The following is a 25,095-nucleotide window of genomic DNA, read 5'->3' on the forward strand; positions in this document are numbered from 1 at the left end:
TTACTCATCATAGAAGTAATGGAAATATCTTACTAAACCTATCCCCAATTAGTACCTCACAGTTCAGTGATCATCATTACAGATTTCTTGCATGTACCTATGGGGTTTCATACACCTTTTTGATTTTTCAGCCGGCAGGAAGACGTTTGACGCAGGTGTTGAAATCAGTGATTTTGGATCCAGAAGTAAAAGGCAAAGGTCTGTATTTTTTGTGGGTGTGGTTCATATGGTCGACAGTGTCTAGGACGACCATGTTTGGGTTGACCACTATTGGTCGACAGTAACTAAGTCAACAGGGATGCTAGGTTGACAGGGTCTCTAGGTTGACATGGTCTAGGTCGATAGGTCAAATGGTCGACATGAGTTTTTAATGGTTTTTTTGGTGTAGTTTTTTCTGTACAGTGACCGAGAACCCCAATCAGTGCACCATGTCCCCTCTCATGGCTCGCTTTGCTCACCATCCTTCGGGCAAGCTTACTATTCCCAATCGTAGTCTGCGTGGATCGTTAAGTATGAAAAAGTTCAAAAAAAGAAAAAATGCAAAAAAACTCATGTCGACCTTTTGACCTGTCAATCTAGAACATGTCAACCTAGAGACCCTGTCAACCTTGAAACCCTGTCACACTAGTTGCTGTCGATCAGTAGTGGTCGACCTAAACATTGTCAACCTAGTTACTGTTGACCTGGAGACCGGATCCATTTTGTATCACTCATACAGTAGTATAATAATTTCTTGAAATTATCACGTATTATTTATATTATCATCTTATAATTATATGGCACCTCAAGGGTTCAGTAGCTCTGTACACAGAGGAGGAATGTATAAAGGTTTTCAGCCAGAGCTGTGGGATATGTATTGAATCTCATTCATCTCAGGAAGATCCGCCATATAATAATCACCATTAGTGGTCAGTGGCTTTAAAACATCATCAGAAAACCATTGTTGGTGAGCCATCAATGTCAGAGTGCTGCCCATTCACACACCTACAGCGTTGAGCTACCACTGATGTTCACCAACACTGTGCTACTGTCACTGATGGTGAGCCATTGCGATCCACTGTGAATGGCAAAACACTTGTTATCGGCCATAGAACATCTTAACTTCCAAAAGCTAGTTGTTTTCTCAGGTACAAGAGTGGTGAAAACAAAATCTGTAAAGGGATTCTGTGCAAAGGTGAAAATTTCAGATCAAAGTTCATCCTATTACAATTTTAAAAAACTTTTCACTAAATGCCCCTTTCAGTTTTTGTTCTAATTGTGGCAACAAGGGTAGTTTGCCACAGACTGTTATCGAAGAGAGTAAGGCTTATCCCTGAGAGACTGCAGGCTTATGCTACAGACAGGGTTAAACCTCCACATTCTATTGCACACACAGCACAGCTTCACAGGTGGATCACATGGGTGTCATTATTTAGCTAGCGAGTACTTGGGAGGAGGCATAAGTTCTGGTCTTGTATAGGGGGTGGGGCAATGGATGTAGGGTAGGCTTAGTTGGCCGGTTACTATAGAGGTGACAAGTTTCTGGTCAGTATCAGGGTTGTCTGAAATATTTTTTTGAGGTGCTATAGCTGGAACCAGAGACTTGTGCCAACTGTAAACATCCTGAAATGTTAATAAATGGCATTACCCTGGTTCAGCAAGACTTGTGTGGACATCATTTAATACTGTGTTTGCCACAAAAGAGAAATATATATATATCTTTTATTTCCAACATGCTCTAAGATACTCTGTTTAAGGCATCACATAGCTACTGTATCCCTACATGTCTAAGATTGCAGTCAAATTGTAAGCAGAAGATGACCCCCATAGCTTTACAATTGATGAAGTCATTATTTTTATGGTGTTTCCATATTTATCCTGGTTTTAGGTTTAATAGTTTATCATTGAGGATCCTGGTGAAGTCAAATAAATCTTCTTTGCTACCGCTCCAGGTCAAGAAAATATATTGTCATTGTAGTGTACCCAATGTATTGAGTTGGTTTTCAGTATGTTCTGGAAAAAAAGGTGCTCATGCCCCAGCCAACCTAAAAATAGGTTGGTGTGCATGTGTGCATAGTCTGAGTCCATCAAAGTGCACCATGTCTGGAGAAATAATTTGTCCCCAAACGTAAAATAGATTCTGTGTAAAATTAAGTTAAGAATTTTTAATTAGAAGAACATGAAAAACATGAAAGTTGCTTCCACCTTCCATCATATCCTATCTTCATGACCAATACTGGTATATAATAATTCTACATCATGAGATGTGAGTAGATGGTTGGGATCTGTCTTCACTCCATATAATGATATAACTTCGGATGTATCATTGAGATACAAGGGTAGAATTTACATATGGTCTCTTAAATGAAGATCAATGCCATGGCTTGCTTGTTCTGACAAGCTTCCAATACCAGAAGCTATAGGTCATCCTTGAGGACTCTTTGCATTTTTGTTGATTTTGGGGAGTATGTAAATGGTGAGAACCATCGTGTTGGTAACTTGTAGAAAATTCAGTTAATTCTTATTTATGTTGCCATTTTATAGGCTTTGTCAACGCTTCTATTGTAGACTATCAAATACAGCAGTTGGGTTGAACATAAATGGCTTGTAACATGATATATCATTAAGTTGTTTGTTGACTTCCTAGATATAAAGGGTTTTAAGCCATAGGACAATATTCTTTCATGTATCTGAGGGTATTATGAGAACATTGTCCCATGATATAATTTCCATGAAACCTTTCCTCCTGTGATGTTATATTGACCTTTTAACGAAATATTTTGTTCCTTGATTAAGGAATCTTTGAGAGTACCTCCACTTTTGATACACTGTACATGGGACATTATTGTCTGGTTGAAATAGATTAGTCCACAGGTTCTCAAACTCGGTCCTCAGGACCCCACACAGTGCATGTTTTGCAGGTAACCCAGCAGGTGCACAGGTGTAGTAAGTACTCACTGACACATTTTAAAAGGTCCACAGGTGGAGCTAATTATTTATTTTGTGATTCTGTGAGGAGACCTGCAAAACATGCACTGTGTGGGGTCCTGAGGACCGAGTTTGAGAACCTGTGGATTAATCATATCTTCTATCAATTTAGCTAGTGTGAATATCCTCTCCCCCCCTTCTATCCTATTCAAATTAACAGAATGGTTGAGAGAACCAATATTTCTGAAAATATATGTACAGGTATATGAATAGTTGTAATGCATTTTTTGTAATACAAATAACTTATTTTTGCAACGTTGTTAGCTTGGCAGCAACTAGATTTAATGTTATATAATGTAAGCTCTTTTAATTGATATATATATAAATATTCTATAGATGGGGTACAAGAAGAATTAATCCCAGCCATGGATGACAAAAAAATTGTTCCCAGATCAGAAGTTGTCACGATTGTGACTGTACAAGGTAAGAGGCTTTATCTTCCCAATGTACATTGTGTAATAGTTTTACATCAGTAATACATCAGGCATCAATTAGACATAGTACAGTATATCTCATAACTCTCATCTCTGTGTGGCACAGGAAATCCGGTTTATGAAAGTGTGATGGAACCAATTAATGGTATCAATCTGAATCACTTGATCTCAGCTCCCTCGGGAAATGGAGAGCAGAATATGATGAGAATGACTACTCCTGTAATTGTTACATATTACCTGGACACCACTGGCCAATGGGATAGAGTAGGAGTACAGCGCAGGGAGAAGGCTATCCAGTACATCCAAGATGGTAAGAAGGTTCATGATTGAAATTTTTTTTCTACTTTGCTATAAAACGGACAGAAATGTCTTATTTTCTCACACACTTGACATTTATAAAAATACCTTCATTGGTTAACAAAAAGTGTTTTAGAGATATTTTGTTTAGCATTATAATGTTATAATAAACAAAAAATAAAATCAAGGACACAGAGTGTCTGATTTATAGTCACAACCAGACCTGATCATTGCTGCGTGTTTTTCCGTAGCTGCTTGTGCGTTTTTGTGGTAATGCCACTGTCAATTTCTTCATAACTGAGACACCATTTTGCAGCCCCTTGAGCTGGTGGAAATGAGTCTGTGTATTTTTAGACACACCATCGGATGCCCTGTTGTAATTTCAGTTTCTCTTTTTGAACATGCCGCGAGTGGTTGTGCATCTTCTGATGCAGCCAGTGTTAGTGACATGCCCTTCAAGCACCTGCATATCTGTGAGGTTACAATTGGGATTCATGCACAGTGCAACTTGTCCACATGCACAGAATTTAAAACTCTGGTCAACTATGTGCATATTTGTATTATGTAGTGTGTGACTCAAAATCAGGCCCAGAGTAACAGTCATTCATCCACCCATCCAACTAACCAACCAACCAACCAACCAACCAACCACATGAATGTGATACAGTGCCATGAGATGCAGTCAGTTTACTGGCTGTCGGAATCCCGGCATTTAGGAGACCGACGCCGGAATCATGACAGCCGCTGATAAACCGACAGCTGGCATCTGACTGCCACCCGTACTTCCCACTCGGTTGGTGGGTCCATGCCACCAACCAAGAGGGAATAGAACTTTTGGCGAGTCGCTGCTTCACCACCGGTATTCTGGCAGGTGGGGTGCCACTCTCGGAATGCTGAACGCCGGCATCCCATCTTCCGGGATATTGTATGTATCCCAGTACCATAATCATGCAATTAGTACAGTCTACACTAAGCTAATATGATAATTTGCATTTCTTACACCCCTCCGCCTTTCAGAGCCAAGACTAACACTTTGATTTAAAAAGTGTTTATGGAATGAATGAGAATAGACATATATAACAGTCATAACATAGGTTCATAGCTTGCTTTAAGATTAAAAAGAGAAGGTATATTTTAATAAAGTTACAATCATGAGGCTGTACCCTAAAGGTAAACATGGCAATAAAATGATATTCAGGTATATTCAATTCATGTCGGATCCATGTGAGTATTCAATGCCGCGCCAAACCTGACAGGTTTGGCCCATTCCCGACAACTCCAATCAAGATTTTGTTAAAGTTGAATTGACATTGTCCGAAACGGGGCTAAAACCTGTCGGGTTTGGCCGCGCTTCCGACAATACATGATCCACGTGCTTTCCGACAAATCGGATTTCCTGACTTGTTGGAAAAAAGAGTGCTGCATTGAATAGGTCAGAACCTCTTCTGACCTGAAACAGTCGGAAACTGACGTCTTTTCCGACAAGACGGTAGTTTCCGACTTCAGTTGAATACCCCCATTAGAGTTCATGTTGATCACTGAGGCTCTACTACAATATACCACACATCCTGCCACAGAGAAGCACATGGGATGCCATTGTCTACTTAATGCTGGATCATTGTAGATGGAGAATAGAGTCAATTTGTAATTTGAGCAATCAAATTTCATCATGACAAAAAAGTCTTTCATCACCATATATTAGACTATAGTGCATTCTGACAGAATATTGGTTCCTCAATGGTCTTCTAGGCCCCTGACTAGAAGACCATTGAGGAACCAATATTCTTGTCAGGATGCACTATAGTCTAATATATGGTGGTGAAAGACTTTTTTGTTTTGCATTTCACAAGGAATCCAAGGCTCTTCTAATGTCATACCATTATATACAATTTTATCATGATGAAATTTGGTGGTGCTTCCTAGAAACCTTTCCAACTGAAGATCAAGTGTAACTGAGTTCCTTGGCATAGGGTTGTAATAGTGGAGAGAAGGTAAACAAATATAACACTAATTCATAATTAAATCAATAAAGTTCTAACTCTAGATGTGAATGCTCACCGATCAAGGTGACTAACCAATGCCTTCATCAACAGATTATCCGTTGTGGCATAGTCATTCTTGAAGATTTTCCTTGTGGTTTACTCCAATATGGCACCTAATTAATATAGGGAAAGAGAAATAAAACACATAGTGGAGAGCATTGGGAAAAATTGGGAAAATAAAATGATGCTCGTCAAGTAGCTTTCATAGAAAATATCTTACAGTTAATTTCTCTTGTTCTTTCTTCAGAAGCAAACCAGTTCTAAAAATCCAAAAAGGAAAAACATTTTTTTGTTTTTTCTTGTGCATTTAAGTTAACAAAAAAATATGTGTAAACTTCTTTTCAATCCCCTTAGAATAAGAAAAGGACAAATAGGCTTGATGGCGATAAAAACTACAAGTCATATAGGGTTAATAAATGTAGCTTGCTGGTTGTTGTTGTTGTTTTTTTTAACGTGACAATAATTTACATGACACAATCCACCTGGTTTTGCCGTGCAATTGATTGTCTCTTTAAAAAAACAAAACTTTCATAAAAAATCTCTCACTCTCTCTCACAACTGAGTCTCACACTCTATTACAATCCCCCCTTTATTTAACATTGCTAGATACGATGATGTTATGATTTTCAATGTGTGTATATGTGGTGCAGTGCGGCATATCTAGTTGTGCAAAATTGACATATTTTTGCACCATCCTGGGGTTTAAAAAACTGTGACCCTAAGTGATGTAACCTTTGCTCTCATTTGGTGCATTTTATAGAGGCTAAACACAGTATCGAACTGGGTCATGAAGGGACCACCGGGGGAATGCGGGGACCCATTAGAGAGTATTTGGTCTGGGCCCCTTGATAAATATATCTATAGTCAATAAATACTGCTAGTGCATCATGATAATGTACCAGATTAATAAAAGCAATGCACTGTAGAGAATACACCATAGGCCTGTGCAGTTCAAGGTAACATATGTATAATTCAAGTGCGCAGTCTGGAACCTGATCCCTAGAGGAGGAGTTGGGAGGGGCTGCAAAACAGTGGGGCCCATCGGGGGGGGGGGGTTCCCCTGCCCCCTGTGGTACAGTCCAACCCTGGCTATGCATTAAGCGATGCATGCCGGGTAGTCATCAGGGGGGTACTGTGGGGACTAGAGTCCTGTGCCTTTACAGAGAGAGGGGCCCACCGCGGCTCGAACCACAAATACCAGGAGAGCGGCACCAGGCTGTGAAGCAACAGTGGGCTAATGCACAGGGAGGCAGAGGCGTAACTAGGGTTTTTGGAGCCCAGGGCGAGATGAAGAGTGGCGTTCCCCTCCCCCCCCCAAAAAAAAAAACCCAAAAGGAGTATGTGCGCGCCGAAGGCCCGTGCTGCAAAAAATGGATGTGACCACGCACCATAAGGGGTGTGGCCACACACCAGAAGGGGTGTGGCCACTGAAAATGCCACACAGTGCCAGTTACATGCCCCACAGTGCCAGTTACATTGCCCCACAGTGCCATATACATGCCCCACAGTGCCAGATACATGCCCCACAGTGCCAGTTACATAGCCCCACAGTGCCAGTTACAATACCCCACAGTGCCAGTTACATTGCCCCACAGTGCCAGTTACATTGCCCCACAGTGCCAGATACATGCCCCACAGTGCCAGATACATGCCCCACAGTGCCAGTTACATTGCCCCATAGTGCAAGTTACAATGCACCACAGTGCCAGATACATGCCCCACAGTGTCAGTTACAATGCCCCACAGTGCCAGATACATTGCCCCACAGTGCCACTGCTAGAGCCCGCCCTCACTCTCTGAAAGCACTCGCGGCTCCTTGTTCTGCTCCCACATGTGCTTCATGTGGTGATCGGTGGACCTTTGTTCCCTTTGTATGTGCGCCGCGGTCGCACACGCGTGTAATGTAGATTTTGCGGAGGGGGAGGTGGACGAGGCTCCTGGCTGCCGCTGCCTGTTCTGTGTGACAGGCAGAGCAGCCGGGGAGACAGGGAGAGCGCCACGGGAGGCGCCGGCGGAATCCCTGTCGCATGGGGCGAGCGGGCCGTGCAGGTGCCGGTGGCGCCCCCCTCTGCTGAGGCTGTCACGGCGCCCAGGGCACGTGCCCTGCTCGCCCTGTGCTAGATACGCCTCTGCAGGGAGGACTTCTTAAAACAAGCCTTCCCTGCATATCATCTCTCTGTGGCAGTCCTGGATGCATGCAAAGAATTGAATAAAAATAAAATAAGCTAAATATTGGCATTTAAAATAATGACACCAATAATCTCCCTTATTGTTATTCTCTAGCTCATAAATCGAGACTTATATAACTCTTCAAGCCAGCAATGAAACTCAGTAAGAGGGAACATCCATATGTGCACATTATAATAAAATAACGTGAATGGTCACTGGTGTTAGAATGTGTATATTTCTGCTGCGGGGTACACTGGGCTCCACAAGGATAGGCATTGGGGTGTAGAGTAGGATCTTGATACGAGGCACCAACAGGCTCAAAAGCTTTGACTGTTCCCAAGATGCACAGCGCCACCTTCTCTATAACCCCCGCCTCCCTGCACAGGAGCTCAGTTTTGTAGTTGGTGCCGCAGATAGCAGGCACATAACAGAGGGGCTGCTCCAGGCAGCCTTAAAAAGAGCTTTTTTATGAAGAAAAGTGAAGACTTCAAGGGCTGCAGCAGTGTGTAGATGTCAGGAGACATTCGCTGCTGCAGCTCCATCTCTCCCCAGCGGCGCTGTACACTCCCGCGCCCTGGTTGCCGGGTAATTACAGAGGGAGGCTCCGGTTTTCTTCTGGTCAGGCACACACGACTGGGGCTCTCCGGGATCGCGTGGCCGCGCTTCGGTAGGTGGTGAGTGGGTCCCGCTCGCAGGACCCGTGCTGTATTGCGATCTGGCGTGGCCAGTGGGAGGCGGGCCACGCACGCTGGCGGTGGACACTGTGGCAGTACAGGCGATCCCACTAGATCACCAGGGCATGGTTGCAGGGCAGGTTTTCTCTTTAAACCTTTTTATTTGTAGACCGCAGTACCAGGTGGTTTTGCCAGCAGAGGGGATAAGGCTTAGACCTGGATCCCCTCCCCCAGCCCCAGGGCATCATTTCCAGTAAATGTTCCCGCCCTGGAGCTGCATATCTGTCTCTCTCTCACTCCCTGCCAGTGTTTGGGCGCCATTTCTCTCTGCTACACTGTTCCTGGGAATGCTTGGGCAAATCCTCCTTTGTAAAGCCGCCTGGTAGTCAGCGCTGTGACTTTACAAGACACTAAAGTATTCTACATGTCATTTAGACAGTGATAGTTAAGAAAGAGTGCATTTAGTCAGGGTTCTCTGGTACAAGTACCCTGTGATATACATCCAGTTCTTACTGTGTAGTGTTATATCTATTGACTACATAGCTATATATATAAGCTAGTCCAGTGCAGTATTATTGTTGGTAATAACCTCTTCATTGTATAACTGTGACTATATATGTGTGCATTAGCTTGCTGAGTGATTTCCATTTCTTGTCTCTCACTCAACTTGCTATCCCTATATTTTAGAACCAGAGGGGTCTTGGTGCGTCAGGTTTATAATAATATAATATAGGATATTCACAAGATATACTCTAATTTTAGTCACCATATCTCTCCTGTATCCCTGCTTGTGCTGACTACACTGCACAGGGGTTTGGGCAAGAGGTATTGTGCTGCTGACAATTGTACTGTGTTACCTGATATTGCAAGTTATATCATGTCTGCTTCTGAATGTAACGGTTCTGGGGCTGAACACACTACCGGTGTTGCTGACGCCACAGATCCCTATGAGGAGAATATAGCAGCTGCGGGCTCTGATTCTGGGGGCTCCTTGCCCCCCAGTGGAACTGTGGCAACGGGGGTCCATAATGACCCGCCGTGGGCTACTTTCTCCACACTTCTGAATACACTAGTTACTAAACTAATGCCCCCTATGGGACCTCCTATGCTGGTTCAACCGTATGTGGTCCCCGCGGCTAACCCACCGTGGGCAGATAACTTGTCTGCTCAATTGAAGAAATTGAACCAGTCCTTGACTACTAAAAAGTCTGACCCTCGCTCGCCTAAGACCAAGGGGTCCTCTAAGCGAGCTCTTACTTCCTCACAATCCACTGCCACCTCGTCTGATGAATATGGCGCTTACACTGACCTCACAGATTCTGACACAGATACTGCTGATGGGGAGGGTAGTTCAGATGTGGATGTTCCTGAATTTTTGGAGGCTATTAAGTTTATTCTACAGATTATGGATGATCCCGAGCCATCCGTCCCTCCTAAGAAACCAGATAGGTTCAAGCGTCAAAAGGTGGTTAAACAAGTTTTACCTCATTCTGACCACCTAGTGGATATACGTCAGGAATCCTGGGGAAACCCAGGGAAGAAGTTTGTGCCTCAAAAGATGATGCTGACTCGCTATCCCCTCGCACCAGAGCTGTCTAAAAATTGGGAAACGCCTCCTCCAGTGGACTCACATGTGGCTAGGATGGTGGTTTCCTCAGCTCTACCTGTCACTACCGTCACGTCACTAAAAGAGCCTACGGATAAACGTGTGGAGGGTTGTCTGAAAGCGATTTACACCCTCATGGGTGCTGCACAAATGCCCACTATTGCAGCAACATGGGCTGCAGAGGCTATTGAAGCATGGGCCCTAGAGTTGGAAGCAGAAATCTCTTCTGACCATGCTAGACAATGCTTGTCATATATTGTCACAGCTTCTCACTATATTAAAGAGGTGGCTTCTGATGCCGGTATTCTAGCAGCCAAGGCCTCTACTACGTCAGTCCTGGCTTGCCGGATATTGTGGCTGAGATCCTGGTCTGTGGATCTGTACTCTAGAAAAACCCTGGAGGTACTCCCTTTCAAGGGAGATATTCTGTTTGGGGAGGACTTAAATAAGATAGTGGCTGACTTGGCTACTGCCAAAACTGCCTGTCTGCCAAGTACCGCTCCTTCTGTGTCGAAGGCTAAAGGTACTTCCTTTCGCCCCTTTCATCCTTCAGGTAAAGCAAAAGGTCAGGCATACCACAAGCAGGCCCGCACTTCCAAACCTGGTAAGCCATAGCCCAAAAGAGCCTGGGCTGCCCGTCAGCCAGCTTCCAAGACCGATAAGTCTGCTGCATGATGGGGCGGGCCTCCCCCTGGGGGATCCCAGAGTGGGGGGCCGGCTTCTAGGGTATACCCAGGAATTGTTGAAGACCACTTCAGATGCCTGGGTATGGGAAGTCGTCACTCGAGGTTACGCCATAGCCTTCAAAAACGGTCCCCCTCATCGATTTTGCCTGACAGACGTTACTTTGGACCAGACAAAGGCAAAAACTCTACATTCGGTGGTACAGACCCTCCTGGACACAGGAGTGGTAGTACAGGTGCCTCTTGCTCAGAGAGGCTGGGGGTACTATTCTCCACTGTTTCTAGTCCTGAAACCGAATGGGTCCTACTGGCCCATTCTCAACCTCAAGGCATTGAACAAGTTTGTGAAAGTCTCCACGTTCCGTATGGAAACCCTTCACTCTATAGTTCTGGCCTTGAAACCTGGGGATTATATGGTCTCCCTGGATATACAGGATGCTTACCTGTATATTCCTATAGCAGTGTCGCATCAGCAATACCTGAGGTTTGCGATTGGCAACCTCCATTACCAGTTTCGGGCATTACCTTTTGATTTAACTACGGCTCCGCGAGTCTTCACCAAAGTTATGGCAATGATGACGGTGGTACTCTGCCGTCAAGGGGTCAGGATCCTACCATATCTGGACGACTTGTTGATCCTGGCAAATTCCCCAGGACTTCTCCGGCGTCATCTGGATATGACTGTCCGGTTTCTACAAGCCCATGAGTGGCTCATCAACTGGAAGAAATCCTCCCTGGTCCCTGCTCAGAGCATGGTGCACCTGGGAGCGCTATTGGACACTCACAACCAACAGTTATTCTTGTCTCAGGAGAAAGTCCTGAAGCTTCAGGACAGGATTCGTTGCTTCCTTTCTCGTCCGCAAGTGTCGAAACATTCGGCGATGCAGGTGCTGGTGACAGCATTCGACATGGTGGAGTATGCTCAATTCAATTCTCGACCCCTCAAGAGGCTGATTCTGGCCAAATGGGATGGCCTGCCTCACCGGATCAGGTCTCACATGACTCCATTGACTCCGGAGGTCCATCTGTCGCTGCACTGGTGGCTCCAGGACCAATGATTGTGCAGGGGCCATCCCTTCTGGATATCCGACTGGGTCCTGTTGACGACAGATGCCAGTCTAAGGGGTTGGGGTGCGGTGCTGGAGCAACACTCCCTTCAGGGTCGGTGGACCAAGGAGGAGTCTCTCCTCTCGATCAACATTCTGGAATTGCGGGCTGTATTCAACTCGTTGAGCCTGACCCAGCATTTAATTCAGAACCGTCCTGTTCAAGTACAGTCGGACAACGCCACCACAGTGGCTTACATAAATCATCAAGGCGGCACTCAAAGCCGTTTGGCAATGAAGGAATTCTGCAATGGGCGGAACGCCATCTACTGGCCATATTGGCAATATTCATTCCGGGAGTCCTGAATTGGGAAGCGGACTTACTCAGTCGTCAGGACATACACGCCGGAGAGTGGGGCCTCCATCCAGAAGTGTTTCAACTCCTAGTGGAAAAGTGGGGCCTTCCAGATGTGGATCTGATGGCGTCTCGACACAACCACAAGGTTCCGGTCTTTGGAGCAAGGACAAGGGATCCTCAAGCAGCATTCGTGGATGTGCTGGCGGTGCCGTGGAGGTTTCGGCTGCCGTACGTGTTCCCTCCGGCGTCACTCCTGCCCAGGGTAATTCGGAAGTTCAAGCAGGAAAGAAGAATCCTGCTTCTCATAGCTCCAGCGTGGCCCAGATGGCACTGGATCTCAGACCTACAGGGCCTATCGTCAGAACGTCCAATCCTACTTCTACAACGCCCAGACCTCCTCGTTCAGGGCCCCTGTGTCTTCCAGGACCTATCCCAGCTGTCTTTGAAGGTGTGGCTCTTGAAGCTTCTGTATTGAGGGCTAAAGGGTTTTCTGAGGCGGTCATTCAAACTATGTTGCAGGCCCGGAAACCGGCTTCTGCTCGGATTTACCATAGGGTCTGGCATTCTTACTTTGTTTGGTGCGCATCTAACAATTATGATGCTTCCATGTTTAGTACAGCCAAGTTGTTGGCTTTTCTTCAGCAGGGCCTGGACTTAGGCCTGCGTCTGGCCTCCCTCAAGGTTCAAATTTCTGCCTTGTCGGTGTGGTTTCAGAGAAAAATTGCGACCTTACCTGATGTGCATACCTTTACTCAGGGTGTGTTGCATATCCAACCTCCCTATGTCCCGCCTGTGGCTCCTTGGGACTTGTCGGTGGTTTTGGAGGCATTACAAGAGTCTCCGTTTGAACCTCTTGGTTCAGCTGATCTTAAGTGGCTTTCCCTTAAGGTGGTGTTTCTGCTGGCTATTGCCTCAGCTAGAAGAGTGTCGGATTTGGGTGCCTTGTCTTGTAGTTCCCCATATCTGATATTTCACCATGACCGGGCGGTTCTTAGGACTCGTCCTGGTTATTTGCCTAAGGTGGTTTCTTCGTTCCACCTTAATCAGGAGGTTGTGGTTCCGGCACTTGTTTCTCCTGATTTGTCTCCCAAAGAGCGGTCTTTGGATGTGGTACGGGCTCTCCGTATCTATGTGAAGAGAACTGCTTCTATTAGGAAATCTGATTCTCTCTTTGTTCTGTTTGGGTTTCACAAACGGAGCTGGCCTGCTCACAAGCAGACTTTGGCCAGATGGATTAGAATGGTGATTGCACATGCTTATGTGAGGGCTGGTCTGTCAGCTCCTGCTCACATTACGGCCCATTCTACTCAGTCAGTTGGACCTTCTTGGGTGGCCCGCCGTGGTGCGACCCTTGAACAATTGTGCAAGGCGGCTACGTGGTCCTCAGTGAACACGTTCATAAGGTACTATGCCTTCAATACTGCCGCTTCCCAGGATGCTTCCTTTGGACGCCGGGTTCTTGTGCCCACTACAGTGCGTCCCCTCCCATAAAGAACTGCTTTAGGACATCCCCAATGTCTATCCTTGTGGAGCCCAGTGTACTCCGCAGCAGAAAACAAGTTTTATGGTAAGAACTTACCTTTGTTAAAACTCTTTCTGCGAGGTACACTGGGCTCCACAAGGCGCCCACCCTGACGCACTTAGCTTCTTTGGGTTGGAATGGCATTAGCCGCTGACACTTCTCCTGTCGTGAGAATGTGGTGTTTGTGGCTACTAACTGTTGTCGTCTCTTTTCCTGCTACTGCATTGGGCTGGTTAACTAAAAACTGAGCTCCTGTGCAGGGAGGCGGGGTTATAGAGGAGGCAGCGCTATGCATCTTGGGAACAGTCAAAGCTTTTGAGCCTGTTGGTGCCTCGGATCAAGATCCTACTCTGCACCCCAATGTCTAACCTTGTGGAGCCCAGTGTACCTCGCAGAAAGAGTTTTAACAAACGTAAGTTCTTACCATAAAACTCGTTTTTCCTTTTGATTTATCTGTACTAATAATTATATGTCTTTGGTCAAACAGGTTTTACAAAGCAAATGGCATATCGTAAACCAGACTCTTCATATTCAGCCTTGACCACAAAACCATCAAGCACATGGTAAAATAGACCTTATTAACCATATAATCAAACATTATATATAACTATTTATGACTTATTATATATAACTATTTATGACTTTGAAAAAAAACTTTGGGTTGTAACATTACATTTACAGATAGAGATTTTAATATACAGGCTATAAAATTCACAGCTGTGTAGTTATTCTGCTAGATTGCCGCACTAATTATGAAAGATGTGTGTAGACCCCAGTGTTTTGTTTTTGGAATTGTTTTTTGCTCTGGAACCATTTTCATATTTTGGGTTTGGCTTGGCGTTGCAAAGAATTCCTCGTGTTTTTTTTTAATGTATTTATTGGTATTGGTTTTGGATTTCATTAAACATGGACAAAACCAGGTAAAATAATGTAATTTGTAGTTTTTTTGTTTCCTCAATACTATTAATATCATTATTGTTAATTTATAGTCCTTAACAGTCAGTTTTATAAATGAACACCTCCAAAATTTCTATATTTTTTATCAATATTCTCCGAAGGCTACAGGGAGCTGTCTTTGTACAAATGTATTACATAGTTACACAGTCGATGAGGCTGAAAAAAGACAAAATTCTGTATTATAAAATGTAATATATATTTTTTAAATAACATTTTTCATCATTTAAATACTGTATCCTAGGATATTTCTTTCAGTTAGTAAATTTATCTAATCCATTCTTAAACTTATTGACTGAGTCCACAATTACTACCTTTTCTGGCAGTGAATTCCAAATCCTCACTGCTCTTACTGTGAAGAAACCTTTCCTCCGCTGTGTATGAAATTTTTTCTCTTCTAACCTCAGGAGGTGTCCACGTGTCCTGTGTTACATTTTTTTTATATAAACAGATTGTCTAATAAATACTTGTATTGGCCCTTTATGCATTTATAAATGTTAATAATGTCCCCTCTCAGCTGCCTCTTTTCCAGTGTAAACATATCTAACCTTGTAAGTCTTTCCTTATAATTCAGTGCCTCTAACCCGTTAACTAGTTTGGTGGCTCGCTTCTAAACCCTTTTCGAGTTCCAAAATATCTTTTTTTGTAGTGAGGTACCTAGAACTATGTGTTAGGGTCTCCTGCCCTGTGCTGCCACGTCGTCATGGCAACCGGGAGACAAGTGCTAGTGGAGTAACCTGAGCGCAGCTGATACTCCGGTTCGGGTCTTTTGCTGTGCAGTGGTTATAGGCTCTGTGCACGGCAGGGGATCCGGTGCTGGTTTTTGTGCTCACAGTCTGTGAGGTCTGAGTGGGGCGTGGACAGCACCTGCTTTATAAGGCCTCTTTTCATGGTAAGCAGATGCTGCTGAATCTTTGTTGGTTAGTCAGTTCATGAAAGTTAGCCAGTACTGTGTAGCTTTGTATTTGTTTGTTGCTTACTGCAAATAGGCCTGGGGATTTGGTATTACACTCTGCCAATCCAGACCTAGCAGTAAGACTGGAGTCAGTCGTTTAGCTTGCTGGGGTTCTGTTACTACTCTGTGAACTTAGCAAGTTTGCGGCTGTATTCTAAGACTTGCCTGTCTAATCCTGTCTCACTGTGCTAGGTGTCAGGGGTCAGTTTAGTGGCAGTAAGCTAAAACCTGTGCACTGCAAGTGAGAATTAGGATTGTGGAGATTCTCCTTGTGTCTATCATTCCATCTCTGACCAAGGAGTTTACTGCCACACCCGTTGGTAACCCTTTAGGGTTTTGCTGTTGCCCTTAGCAACAGCATTTCGGGTTCTCTACGTATTAAAACACAACATCTTGCTTTTCCATCTGAGCAGTTCTAATACAAGGGAGATACCCAGTTCCTTAGCCTCTGGGCTTCTCTGTTCACTTTGTGTGTATTTTGTTACCCTATCACCTTCTGTGTACGTTATGTCATATCCCCCAGTTTGTCTGTGAGTCCATCTGTTTTGCATAACAGTTCAAACACCAGTACATTCCTGCAGACACTGGAGTGCATAACAGTTCTGACACCAGTACTTTCCTGCAGGCACTGGTGTGCATAACATATTCAGCAGCCTAATACTCCTGTTGAAATTTTGTGGGAATATGGAGCATACCCCTCAAAATACGTTGCAACAGGTGGTCGATCAGGTGCAGGTCCTGACTCGACAATTTAATGATTTGTCCATTAAAATGCACACCTCCCAGGCTGCTGGCGGAGCTCCCGCAGCAGCGGCACCTGCAGGGGTTAAGGAGCCGAAAGTAAATCTCCCGGATCGTTTTTCTGGAGATCGCTCGCAGTTCTTTTGTTTCAAGGAGAGCTGCAAGCTATACTTCCGGCTTAGGCTTCAGTCTTCTGGGTCGGAGATTCAGCGGGTGGGCATAGTGATTTCCTTGCTACAAGGAGACCCACAGGTCTGGGCATATGGGTTGCAGCCTGACTGTCCGTCGCTTAAAAGTGTTGATGCTTTTTTTACGGCACTGGGCATGTTGTATGATGACGCTGACAAGACGGCCTCAGCCGAGGCTCAGATTTCGATCCTTAAGCAAGGGCGAAGGCCAGTTGAGGTTTACTGTACGGAGTTTCGGAGGTTGGCCCATGATACCCAGTGGAATGACCCAGCCCTGAGACACCAGTACCGAAGAGGTCTTTCTAACCAGATAAAGGACCAACTGGTACAATATCCCTTGCCTGATAGCTTGGATCAGCTCATGCAGTTATCCATCCGGGTGGATAGACGGCTGAGAGAGCGTAGGCTTGAAAGGGAGACTGAGATTTCCTTCCTTCCCAAGGGAACCTCAGACTCTGAGGAATTTTCTGAGGAGCCTATGCAGATTGGGGCTACCCGCCTCTCCTCGCGTGAGAAGACGCGGAGGAGACAGCAGGGGTTGTGTTTGTACTGTGGGAATAAAGGTCATGTGGTAGTATCATGCCCAGAAAAGCCGGAAAACTTCAGGGCCTGAGGGTGATGGGAAATATCCTGTCAGGCCAGAAGTCAGAATTTCCCAAGAAGACTTTTATCATTCCGGTGACCTTGAAGATCCTCGGTCAAACTGTCAAGACTGAGGCCTTTGTGGACAGTGGGGCCGACGGGGTTTTTATGGACCGCCAATTCGCCCTGAAACACTCTGTTCCCTTAGTACCCTTGGCATCGGAAATTGAGATTTGTGGGTTAAACGGGGAACCATTATCCCAAGGTAAAATTACCTCTTGCACTAGCCAGATTTCTTTGTTTATTGGAGCCACACACTCTGAAAAATTGTCCTTTTATGTGACTGTCTGTACTTTTGCCCCATTGGTGTTGGGGTTACCCTGGTTAAGGGCCCACAATCCTCAATTTGACTGGGTCTCTGGGGAGATTCTTAGTTGGGGTACTGATTGTTTCAGGAGTTGCTTGAGCCTTCCAGTCAGGCTCTCGCAGCTAAGTTTGCCAGGATTGCCAGGGTGTTATGCAGATTTTGCGGACGTGTTCTCCAAAAGAGTTGCAGAGGTACTACCTCCCCATCGCCCCTATGACTGTGCCATTGATTTGTTGCCAAATGCTAAGCTTCCCAAGAGCAGGTTGTACTCCCTGTCACGTCCTGAGACTCAGGCTATGGCAGAGTACATTCAGGAGAACTTGGCTAAGGGATTTATCAGACCTTCACAGTCTCCAGTTGGGTCGGGGTTCTTCTTCGTGGGTAAAAAGGACGGTTCGTTGCGACCCTGCATCGACTTCAGGGAATTGAACCGTATCACGATTAAAAACTCATACCCACTGCCTCTCATTTCGGTCTTGTTTGACCAGCTTCGTACTGCCACCATTTTTTCTAAGATTGACCTACGCGGTGCGTACAATCTAATCCGAATAAGAGAGGGGGATGAATGGAAGACTGCCTTTAATACCCACTCAGGGCATTATGAATATTTGGTGATGCCTTTTGGGCTCTGTAATGCCCCGGCAGTCTTCCAGGATTTCATGAATGATGTGCTCAGGGAATATTTGGATAGATTCTTAGTTGTATACTTAGATGACATCCTAATCTTCTCCCATTCCCTGGAGGAACATCAGAAGCATGTACGCTTAGTCCTCCAGAAACTCAGAGACCACCGGCTTGGGGCGAAGCTGGAGAAGTGCGAATTTGAAGTTCAGCAAATCGCATTTCTAGGATATATTATCTCCCCAGAAGGTTTCCAAATGGAGGGTTCCAAGGTACAGGCAGTCCTGGATTGGGTGCAGCCCACTAGTTTGAAGGCGCTTCAGCGTTTCCTGGGCTTTGCGAATTTTTATAGACGATTTATCGCTGGATTTTCGTCTATAGTGGCGCCCTTGGTGGCACTCACTAAGAAAGGGGCGGATGTTGCTCACTGGTCTTGTGAGGCTAAAGCGGCTTTTGCTCGTCTCAAAAGGGCATTTGTTTCGGCCAAGGTGCTGCGACACCCAGATCCAGAGCGTCCTTTTGTGGTGGAGGTGGATGCCTCTGAGATGGGTATTGGGGCAGTGCTTTCTCAGATGGGAGTGTCTGATAATCGCCTTCATCCCTGTGCTTACTTTTCCCGTAAATTTTTGCCTGCCAAAATGAATTATGACGTGGGTAACCGGGAATTGTTGGCTATTAAGGATGCACTCGAGGAGTGGAGACACTGGCTTGAGGGGGCTAAGTTTGTGGTCTCAATTCTCACTGACCATAAGAATCTGGCATATTTAGAGTCAGCGAAGCGTCTCAATGCCAGGCAGGCACGATGGGCTTTGTTTTTTGCTCGCTTTAATTTTTTGATAACATATCGCCCTGGGTCAAAAAACATCAAGGCTGATGCGCTCTCGCGGAGTTTTGCTCCAATCCAGGAGACCACCGAGGAGCCGTTGCCCATTGTTTCCCCATCATGTATTAAAGTGGGCATTACCCAGGACCTCTTATCATTAGTCCTTAGAGCACAGGAGCAGGCTCCTCCAGACCTTCCGGTAGGTCTTTTGTTTGTGCCTCCTAGGTTAAGACAGCGAGTGTTCCTGGAATTCCATGCCAAGAAGTCGGCAGGTCACCCGGGTATTGCCAGAACTCGGGAGTTGCTATCTAGGGCAGTGTGGTGGCCCTCGGTGGCTAAGGATGTGGATCAGTGGGTTCGGGCATGTGACATCTGTGCCCGAAATAAGACTCCTAGAGGGGTTCCTGTTGGCCCATTACATCCACTCTCTATCCCATCTAAGCCATGGACCCACATTTCAATGGATTTTGTGGTGGACTTGCCCAAATCCTCGGGGATGACAGCCATCTGGGTTGTCGTTGACAGGTTTTCGAAGATGGCGCACTTCGTTCCACTGGTTGGGCTGCCATCAGCCAGACGCCTGTCTGAATTATTTATGCTGCATGTTGTGCGTCTCCACGGGTTGCCACTTGATGTGGTCTCTGACCGCGGATCCCAGTTTGTGGCCAAATTCTGGAGGGCATTTTGTTCCGATCTCCAGATTTCTGTCAGCTTGTCGTCAGGCTACCATCCGCAGTCTAATGGGCAGACTGAAAGGGTGAACCAGTCCTTGGAGCAGTTCCTCAGGTGTTATGTCTCCAAGTGTCAGACTGACTGGGTTGCTCATCTGTCCATGGCGGAGTTTGCCTATAACAACGCGGCTCACTCTGCTACAGGGATCTCTCCCTTCCTTTGTGTGTATGGGCATCATCCTAAGGCCAATTCTTTTGACCCCCTGGACTCCACGCCTGGTGGTTCCTCTGTGGTTTCGGTCCTTAGAGGTATTTGGCGGAAAGTGAAGAAAGCCCTTGTGTCTGTGTCATTAGTGACCAAAAGGATTTTTGATAAGCGGAAAAGACCCTGCAGCTTCAAATTAGGAGACTTCGTCTGGTTGTCTACCAAGAATTTGAAGTTGAGACAGCCATCTCATAAGTTAGGGCCCCGGTTCATCGGCCCTTATAAGATCACCAGGGTTATCAATCCGGTGGCATTTCAGTTAGATCTGCCCCGTTCTTTGGGTATCAATAAAACATTTCATTGTTCCCTTTTAAAACGGGCGATTAGTAATCCTTCTTCCAGTGGAAGACCTTCCCCTCTTCTGATACGTGGCCAGAGGGAGTTTGTTGTTGAAAGGATTCTTGACTCCAAGATGGTTCGGGGTCGGCTGTCATTTTTGGTGCACTGGAAGGGGTATGGCCCGGAGGAGCGGTCGTGGGTGCGCAGTTGTGATCTTCATGCCCCCAGACTGATACGCTCTTTCTTCTCGCAGTTCCCCGATAAACCCGGTGGTAGGGGTTCTTTGACCCCTCGTCAGAGGGGGGGTACTGTTAGGGTCTCCTGCCCTGTGCTGCCACGTCGTCATGGCAACCGGGAGACAAGTGCTAGTGGAGTAACCTGAGCGCAGCTGATACTCCGGTTCGGGTCTTTTGCTGTGCAGTGGTTATAGGCTCTGTGCACGGCAGGGGATCCGGTGCTGGTTTTTGTGCTCACAGTCTGTGAGGTCTGAGTGGGGCGTGGACAGCACCTGCTTTATAAGGCCTCTTTTCATGGTAAGCAGATGCTGCTGAATCTTTGTTGGTTAGTCAGTTCATGAAAGTTAGCCAGTACTGTGTAGCTTTGTATTTGTTTGTTGCTTACTGCAAATAGGCCTGGGGATTTGGTATTACACTCTGCCAATCCAGACCTAGCAGTAAGACTGGAGTCAGTCGTTTAGCTTGCTGGGGTTCTGTTACTACTCTGTGAACTTAGCAAGTTTGCGGCTGTATTCTAAGACTTGCCTGTCTAATCCTGTCTCACTGTGCTAGGTGTCAGGGGTCAGTTTAGTGGCAGTAAGCTAAAACCTGTGCACTGCAAGTGAGAATTAGGATTGTGGAGATTCTCCTTGTGTCTATCATTCCATCTCTGACCAAGGAGTTTACTGCCACACCCGTTGGTAACCCTTTAGGGTTTTGCTGTTGCCCTTAGCAACAGCATTTCGGGTTCTCTACGTATTAAAACACAACATCTTGCTTTTCCATCTGAGCAGTTCTAATACAAGGGAGATACCCAGTTCCTTAGCCTCTGGGCTTCTCTGTTCACTTTGTGTGTATTTTGTTACCCTATCACCTTCTGTGTACGTTATGTCATATCCCCCAGTTTGTCTGTGAGTCCATCTGTTTTGCATAACAGTTCAAACACCAGTACATTCCTGCAGACACTGGAGTGCATAACAGTTCTGACACCAGTACTTTCCTGCAGGCACTGGTGTGCATAACACTATGCACAATATTCTAGGTATGGCCGTACCAAATATTTATACAGTGTCAGGATTACACTCTTATCTCTGTTCCCTGTTTAATGTATGCTAACATCTTATTTGCTTTTGTTGCTGGATTTTGACATAGCGTACTGCTTCTAAGTCTATTATTGATGAGCACTCCCAAATCTTTTTCAACTACTGTTATCCCTACTTTTTCCCCATTTCATTTATAGGATGCCTGATTGTTCTTAGTTCCAAGGTGCATAACTTAAAATGTATCTATATTGAACCTCATTTTCCATTTGTATTCCCAGACCTCCAGTCTAGTTAAGTCATTACGTAGAGACTCAACATCCTTGTTTAAATGTATTACTCTACACAATTTAGTATCGTCTACAAAAATTGACACTGTGCTTCCCATGGCCCACTCCTAGGTCATTAATGAATATGTTAAACAGCAGTGGCCCGAGAACAGAACCATGAGGTATTACACTAAGCACTGATGCCCTTTCAGAGAACATCCCATTAACCACCACTCGCTGTTCCCTGTTATACAGCCAACTACTCACCCAAGTACAAATAGTGTTTCCTACCCCAAGCTCACTTAATTTGAAAATAAGTCTCTTATGTGGGACTTTGTCAAAGGCCTTAGCAAAACCCAAAAAGACCACATCCACTGCTTTTCCCTGATCAATATTATCGCTCACTTCCTCGTTTGACATGACCTGTCTCTCACAAAACCATGCTGATTCCTATTAATAACCTTGGAGGAATCCAAGTACTCCAGAATACTGTCTCTTATTATACCTTCCAGCATTTTCCCCACTGTAGATGTCAAACTTACTGGTCTATAGTTACCTGGATTAGTTTTAATTCCCTTTTTAAATATTGGGACCACCTCTGCTATACGCCAGTCCTTTGGTGTCATTCCTCATGTAATTGGCTCACTGAAACTCAAATATAAGGGCCTCCATAGCTCTAAATTAAGTTCCATAAGAATCCTGGGGTTAAGTCCATCTGGACCAGGAGATTTATTTATCTTAATTTTACTTAGTCTCTCCTGGACTACTTCCGCATTTAACCAAGTACTTAGCAATGGATCATTATCATAGAATATGTTGTGCACTACTCCCGCCAACCTGTCCTCTCTTGTGAATACTGATGAAAAGAATTTATTCAATAAATGTGCTTTTTCCCTATCATCATTAATAGAGCAACACATATACATGGCAGTTTAATATCACATATGACCAGTGCTAGTTGCAGAGGTGGGGCTTCAGCAAAGTCCAAAATTCAAATAGGGAGCTACACCAACTGCTACCCCAAATGCTGTCAATCATCACCGGCCGGAGCTCACTGGCAGTTGGTGTGGATACTCTGTTTGAATATTGGACTGTGCTGCAGCCCCACCAATGAGAAAAGTCTGCGTGGTTGACCCACTGAAGAGCAAGGCTGGTTCCTGGAGGTGGGAGCTTCCTTTTTTTCAATGATCTTGCTTGTAATTGTAATTACAGTAGTCAACTTTAAAAGGACTTCAACTGGATGGAGCTGCTAGTCCGAAAGGAAATAGCACCACATCTCAGAACAATAGTCGCCCACTGTCTGGATGTCAATTAAGCATTATTCATTTAGTCTCACACACCATTTTGCTCTCACTGTAATTTGGATTTAGTCAAGGTTGTCAAAAGCTACAGAAGGGTCGCAGCTAATTTATTGAAGGTGGTTCTTTTAGAAGACCCTTGGTTGGAAGTTATATGACTAGCCTAGGTAGTTTCTCCTCGCTGTCTGAGACCTCTTCTCCCATTTTACTAGAATGTTTCTGGTCCTATTCACTAAATTGATGAACAAGTATCACCCTCATATTGTCTAATAGGAATTTTATTATCCTGTATTTGGCCTATTCTTGCCCCTTTGCTATACCATCTCCATATCTGATTGCTACTAATAGTTGGCTTTATGGGGTCAGGACTACCTCTATCATCATAGATGATGCTATTATTGTGCATTAATCTGTGATCGGTGAGCATGGTGCTCTGAACCTTATCCTGAATATGATCCTCTACAAGTCCTTCTGCGGCACCTACCCGGACTTAGCTGATGCCACTGCTACCACCAATTGTCAGAACACTATCTCTTTTACTCATGCCAACCAGCCAGGAGTATGCCCAGTCTTTTATAACAATAACTATAATTACTCCATTGACATTTAAATAAAGTTCTCATTATTGCCTTTTCAACAAATATTTTTTTTTTACATATGTCTGATATTGTAGGAGTTGTGCAAATGGCTTTATTTTATTTATGTAAAGCCATAAGGCATGTTTTAAGTTACTTTTATCACTAAGCCAATGTGTGTGTTATTACTTATACAACTGCAGTTACTGATCCACCATTCTTTTCTGCAATGCTCGATGTTTCTTTGTTCAGCTATACTTGATGAAGACATAAATCAATTTAAGGAAACCAATTTGGGCAATTATACCCATTCTGTATCCATAAAAATAAGTGAGCTATATGAAACATAAATAATACAGAATGTAATCAGCAGTTGCATTTACATATAGTACACCATTTATTATTGTCAAATATTTAAGGCAATGTTTACCAGGTAAACTTATAGAAGTTTGCGAATACATTGGAGTGTTTATTTAGTCATATATATCGGCACAGCCCGCCATTGATGATGTTATGTGATTATTACTTTGTTCTATCTAATGCCTTCTCCACTCACTGTGACTCCTGCTCAGCTCAGTGCACTTCCTCCTGTCCCTCCTTCCTCTAGCTGCACTTCTACGTACTATGACTCATCCCTTCCCCAACACCATTATCTCTGTTCCTCCACTTACGGTGCTGTGGCTTCTTGTCCCTAGGCTCACTGCGTATGTGGTAAAAGTGTTTACATTAGCTGAGCGTCTACTCAAGGTTGATAGCAATGTAATCTGCAATTCTGTAAAGTGGCTAATACAGCAGAAGCAAAAAGATGGCGTATTCCAGGAGAATGCCCCCATCACTCAACAGGAGATGGCGGTATGTATGAGCACCTTGTATCTGAGACAAAATCCAGTGGAGCATATCAGCTTGCTTTTCATACAGATCGTATTGTGATTGACAGGTGATGGGCACTTAGAGGGGACGACACATCATTGATGTGGGAGTGGTGCAGGAAATGCAGGCGTTTCATGGCCATTTTCGGGATGGCCCGATGATGTTGCTTGCATTTCCTGCCATAGGGAGCATGGCACTGGACCGCCTGCACCCGCAGCCTGGCTGCATATGCAGGGGGTCTACCTTTAATTCCTGAAGGTGCGATGCGATCGCAATTGAATTGAGATCGCATAGCTGGATAGTGCTTACACTGTGGCACCCAGTCATTGAAATACTGTGTCTCATTTCTAACAATGATACATGTACCTTTTCTGTTTGATCTATACAGGGCGGGATAACAAAAGATGCTGAGTTGGATTCTACGCTCACAGCCTTCGTCCTCATTGCCATGCTGGAAAGTGAGCAAATTTGTGGTCCTCAAGTTGATGTAAGTGGTTGAGCAATGTTTCACTTGACTTCTTTCCATTCACTCTACATTGCCCCTATAGAGCCACCCTTTGTTTGCTTATCCTGCTTTAAACTGC

General features: G+C 44.9%; 1 protein-coding gene across 1 annotated transcript in view; it reads left to right on the forward strand.

Moving 5' to 3' along the window:
• The window catches only part of LOC134936119 (A.superbus venom factor 1-like), a 147,197-nt gene that overhangs the window by 85,946 nt on the left and 36,156 nt on the right, over positions 1 to 25,095 (forward strand). Inside the window, exons 21-26 of the mRNA XM_063931028.1 lie at positions 132 to 198; positions 3,304 to 3,390; positions 3,508 to 3,711; positions 14,286 to 14,361; positions 24,337 to 24,493; positions 24,900 to 24,998. Of these exons, the coding sequence (XP_063787098.1) occupies positions 132 to 198; positions 3,304 to 3,390; positions 3,508 to 3,711; positions 14,286 to 14,361; positions 24,337 to 24,493; positions 24,900 to 24,998 (690 nt within the window). The remainder of the gene's footprint in view (positions 1 to 131; positions 199 to 3,303; positions 3,391 to 3,507; positions 3,712 to 14,285; positions 14,362 to 24,336; positions 24,494 to 24,899; positions 24,999 to 25,095) is intronic.

This window comes from Pseudophryne corroboree, chromosome 6 (genome assembly GCF_028390025.1).
Source record: "Pseudophryne corroboree isolate aPseCor3 chromosome 6, aPseCor3.hap2, whole genome shotgun sequence".
NCBI classification, from domain to species: domain Eukaryota; kingdom Metazoa; phylum Chordata; class Amphibia; order Anura; family Myobatrachidae; genus Pseudophryne; species Pseudophryne corroboree.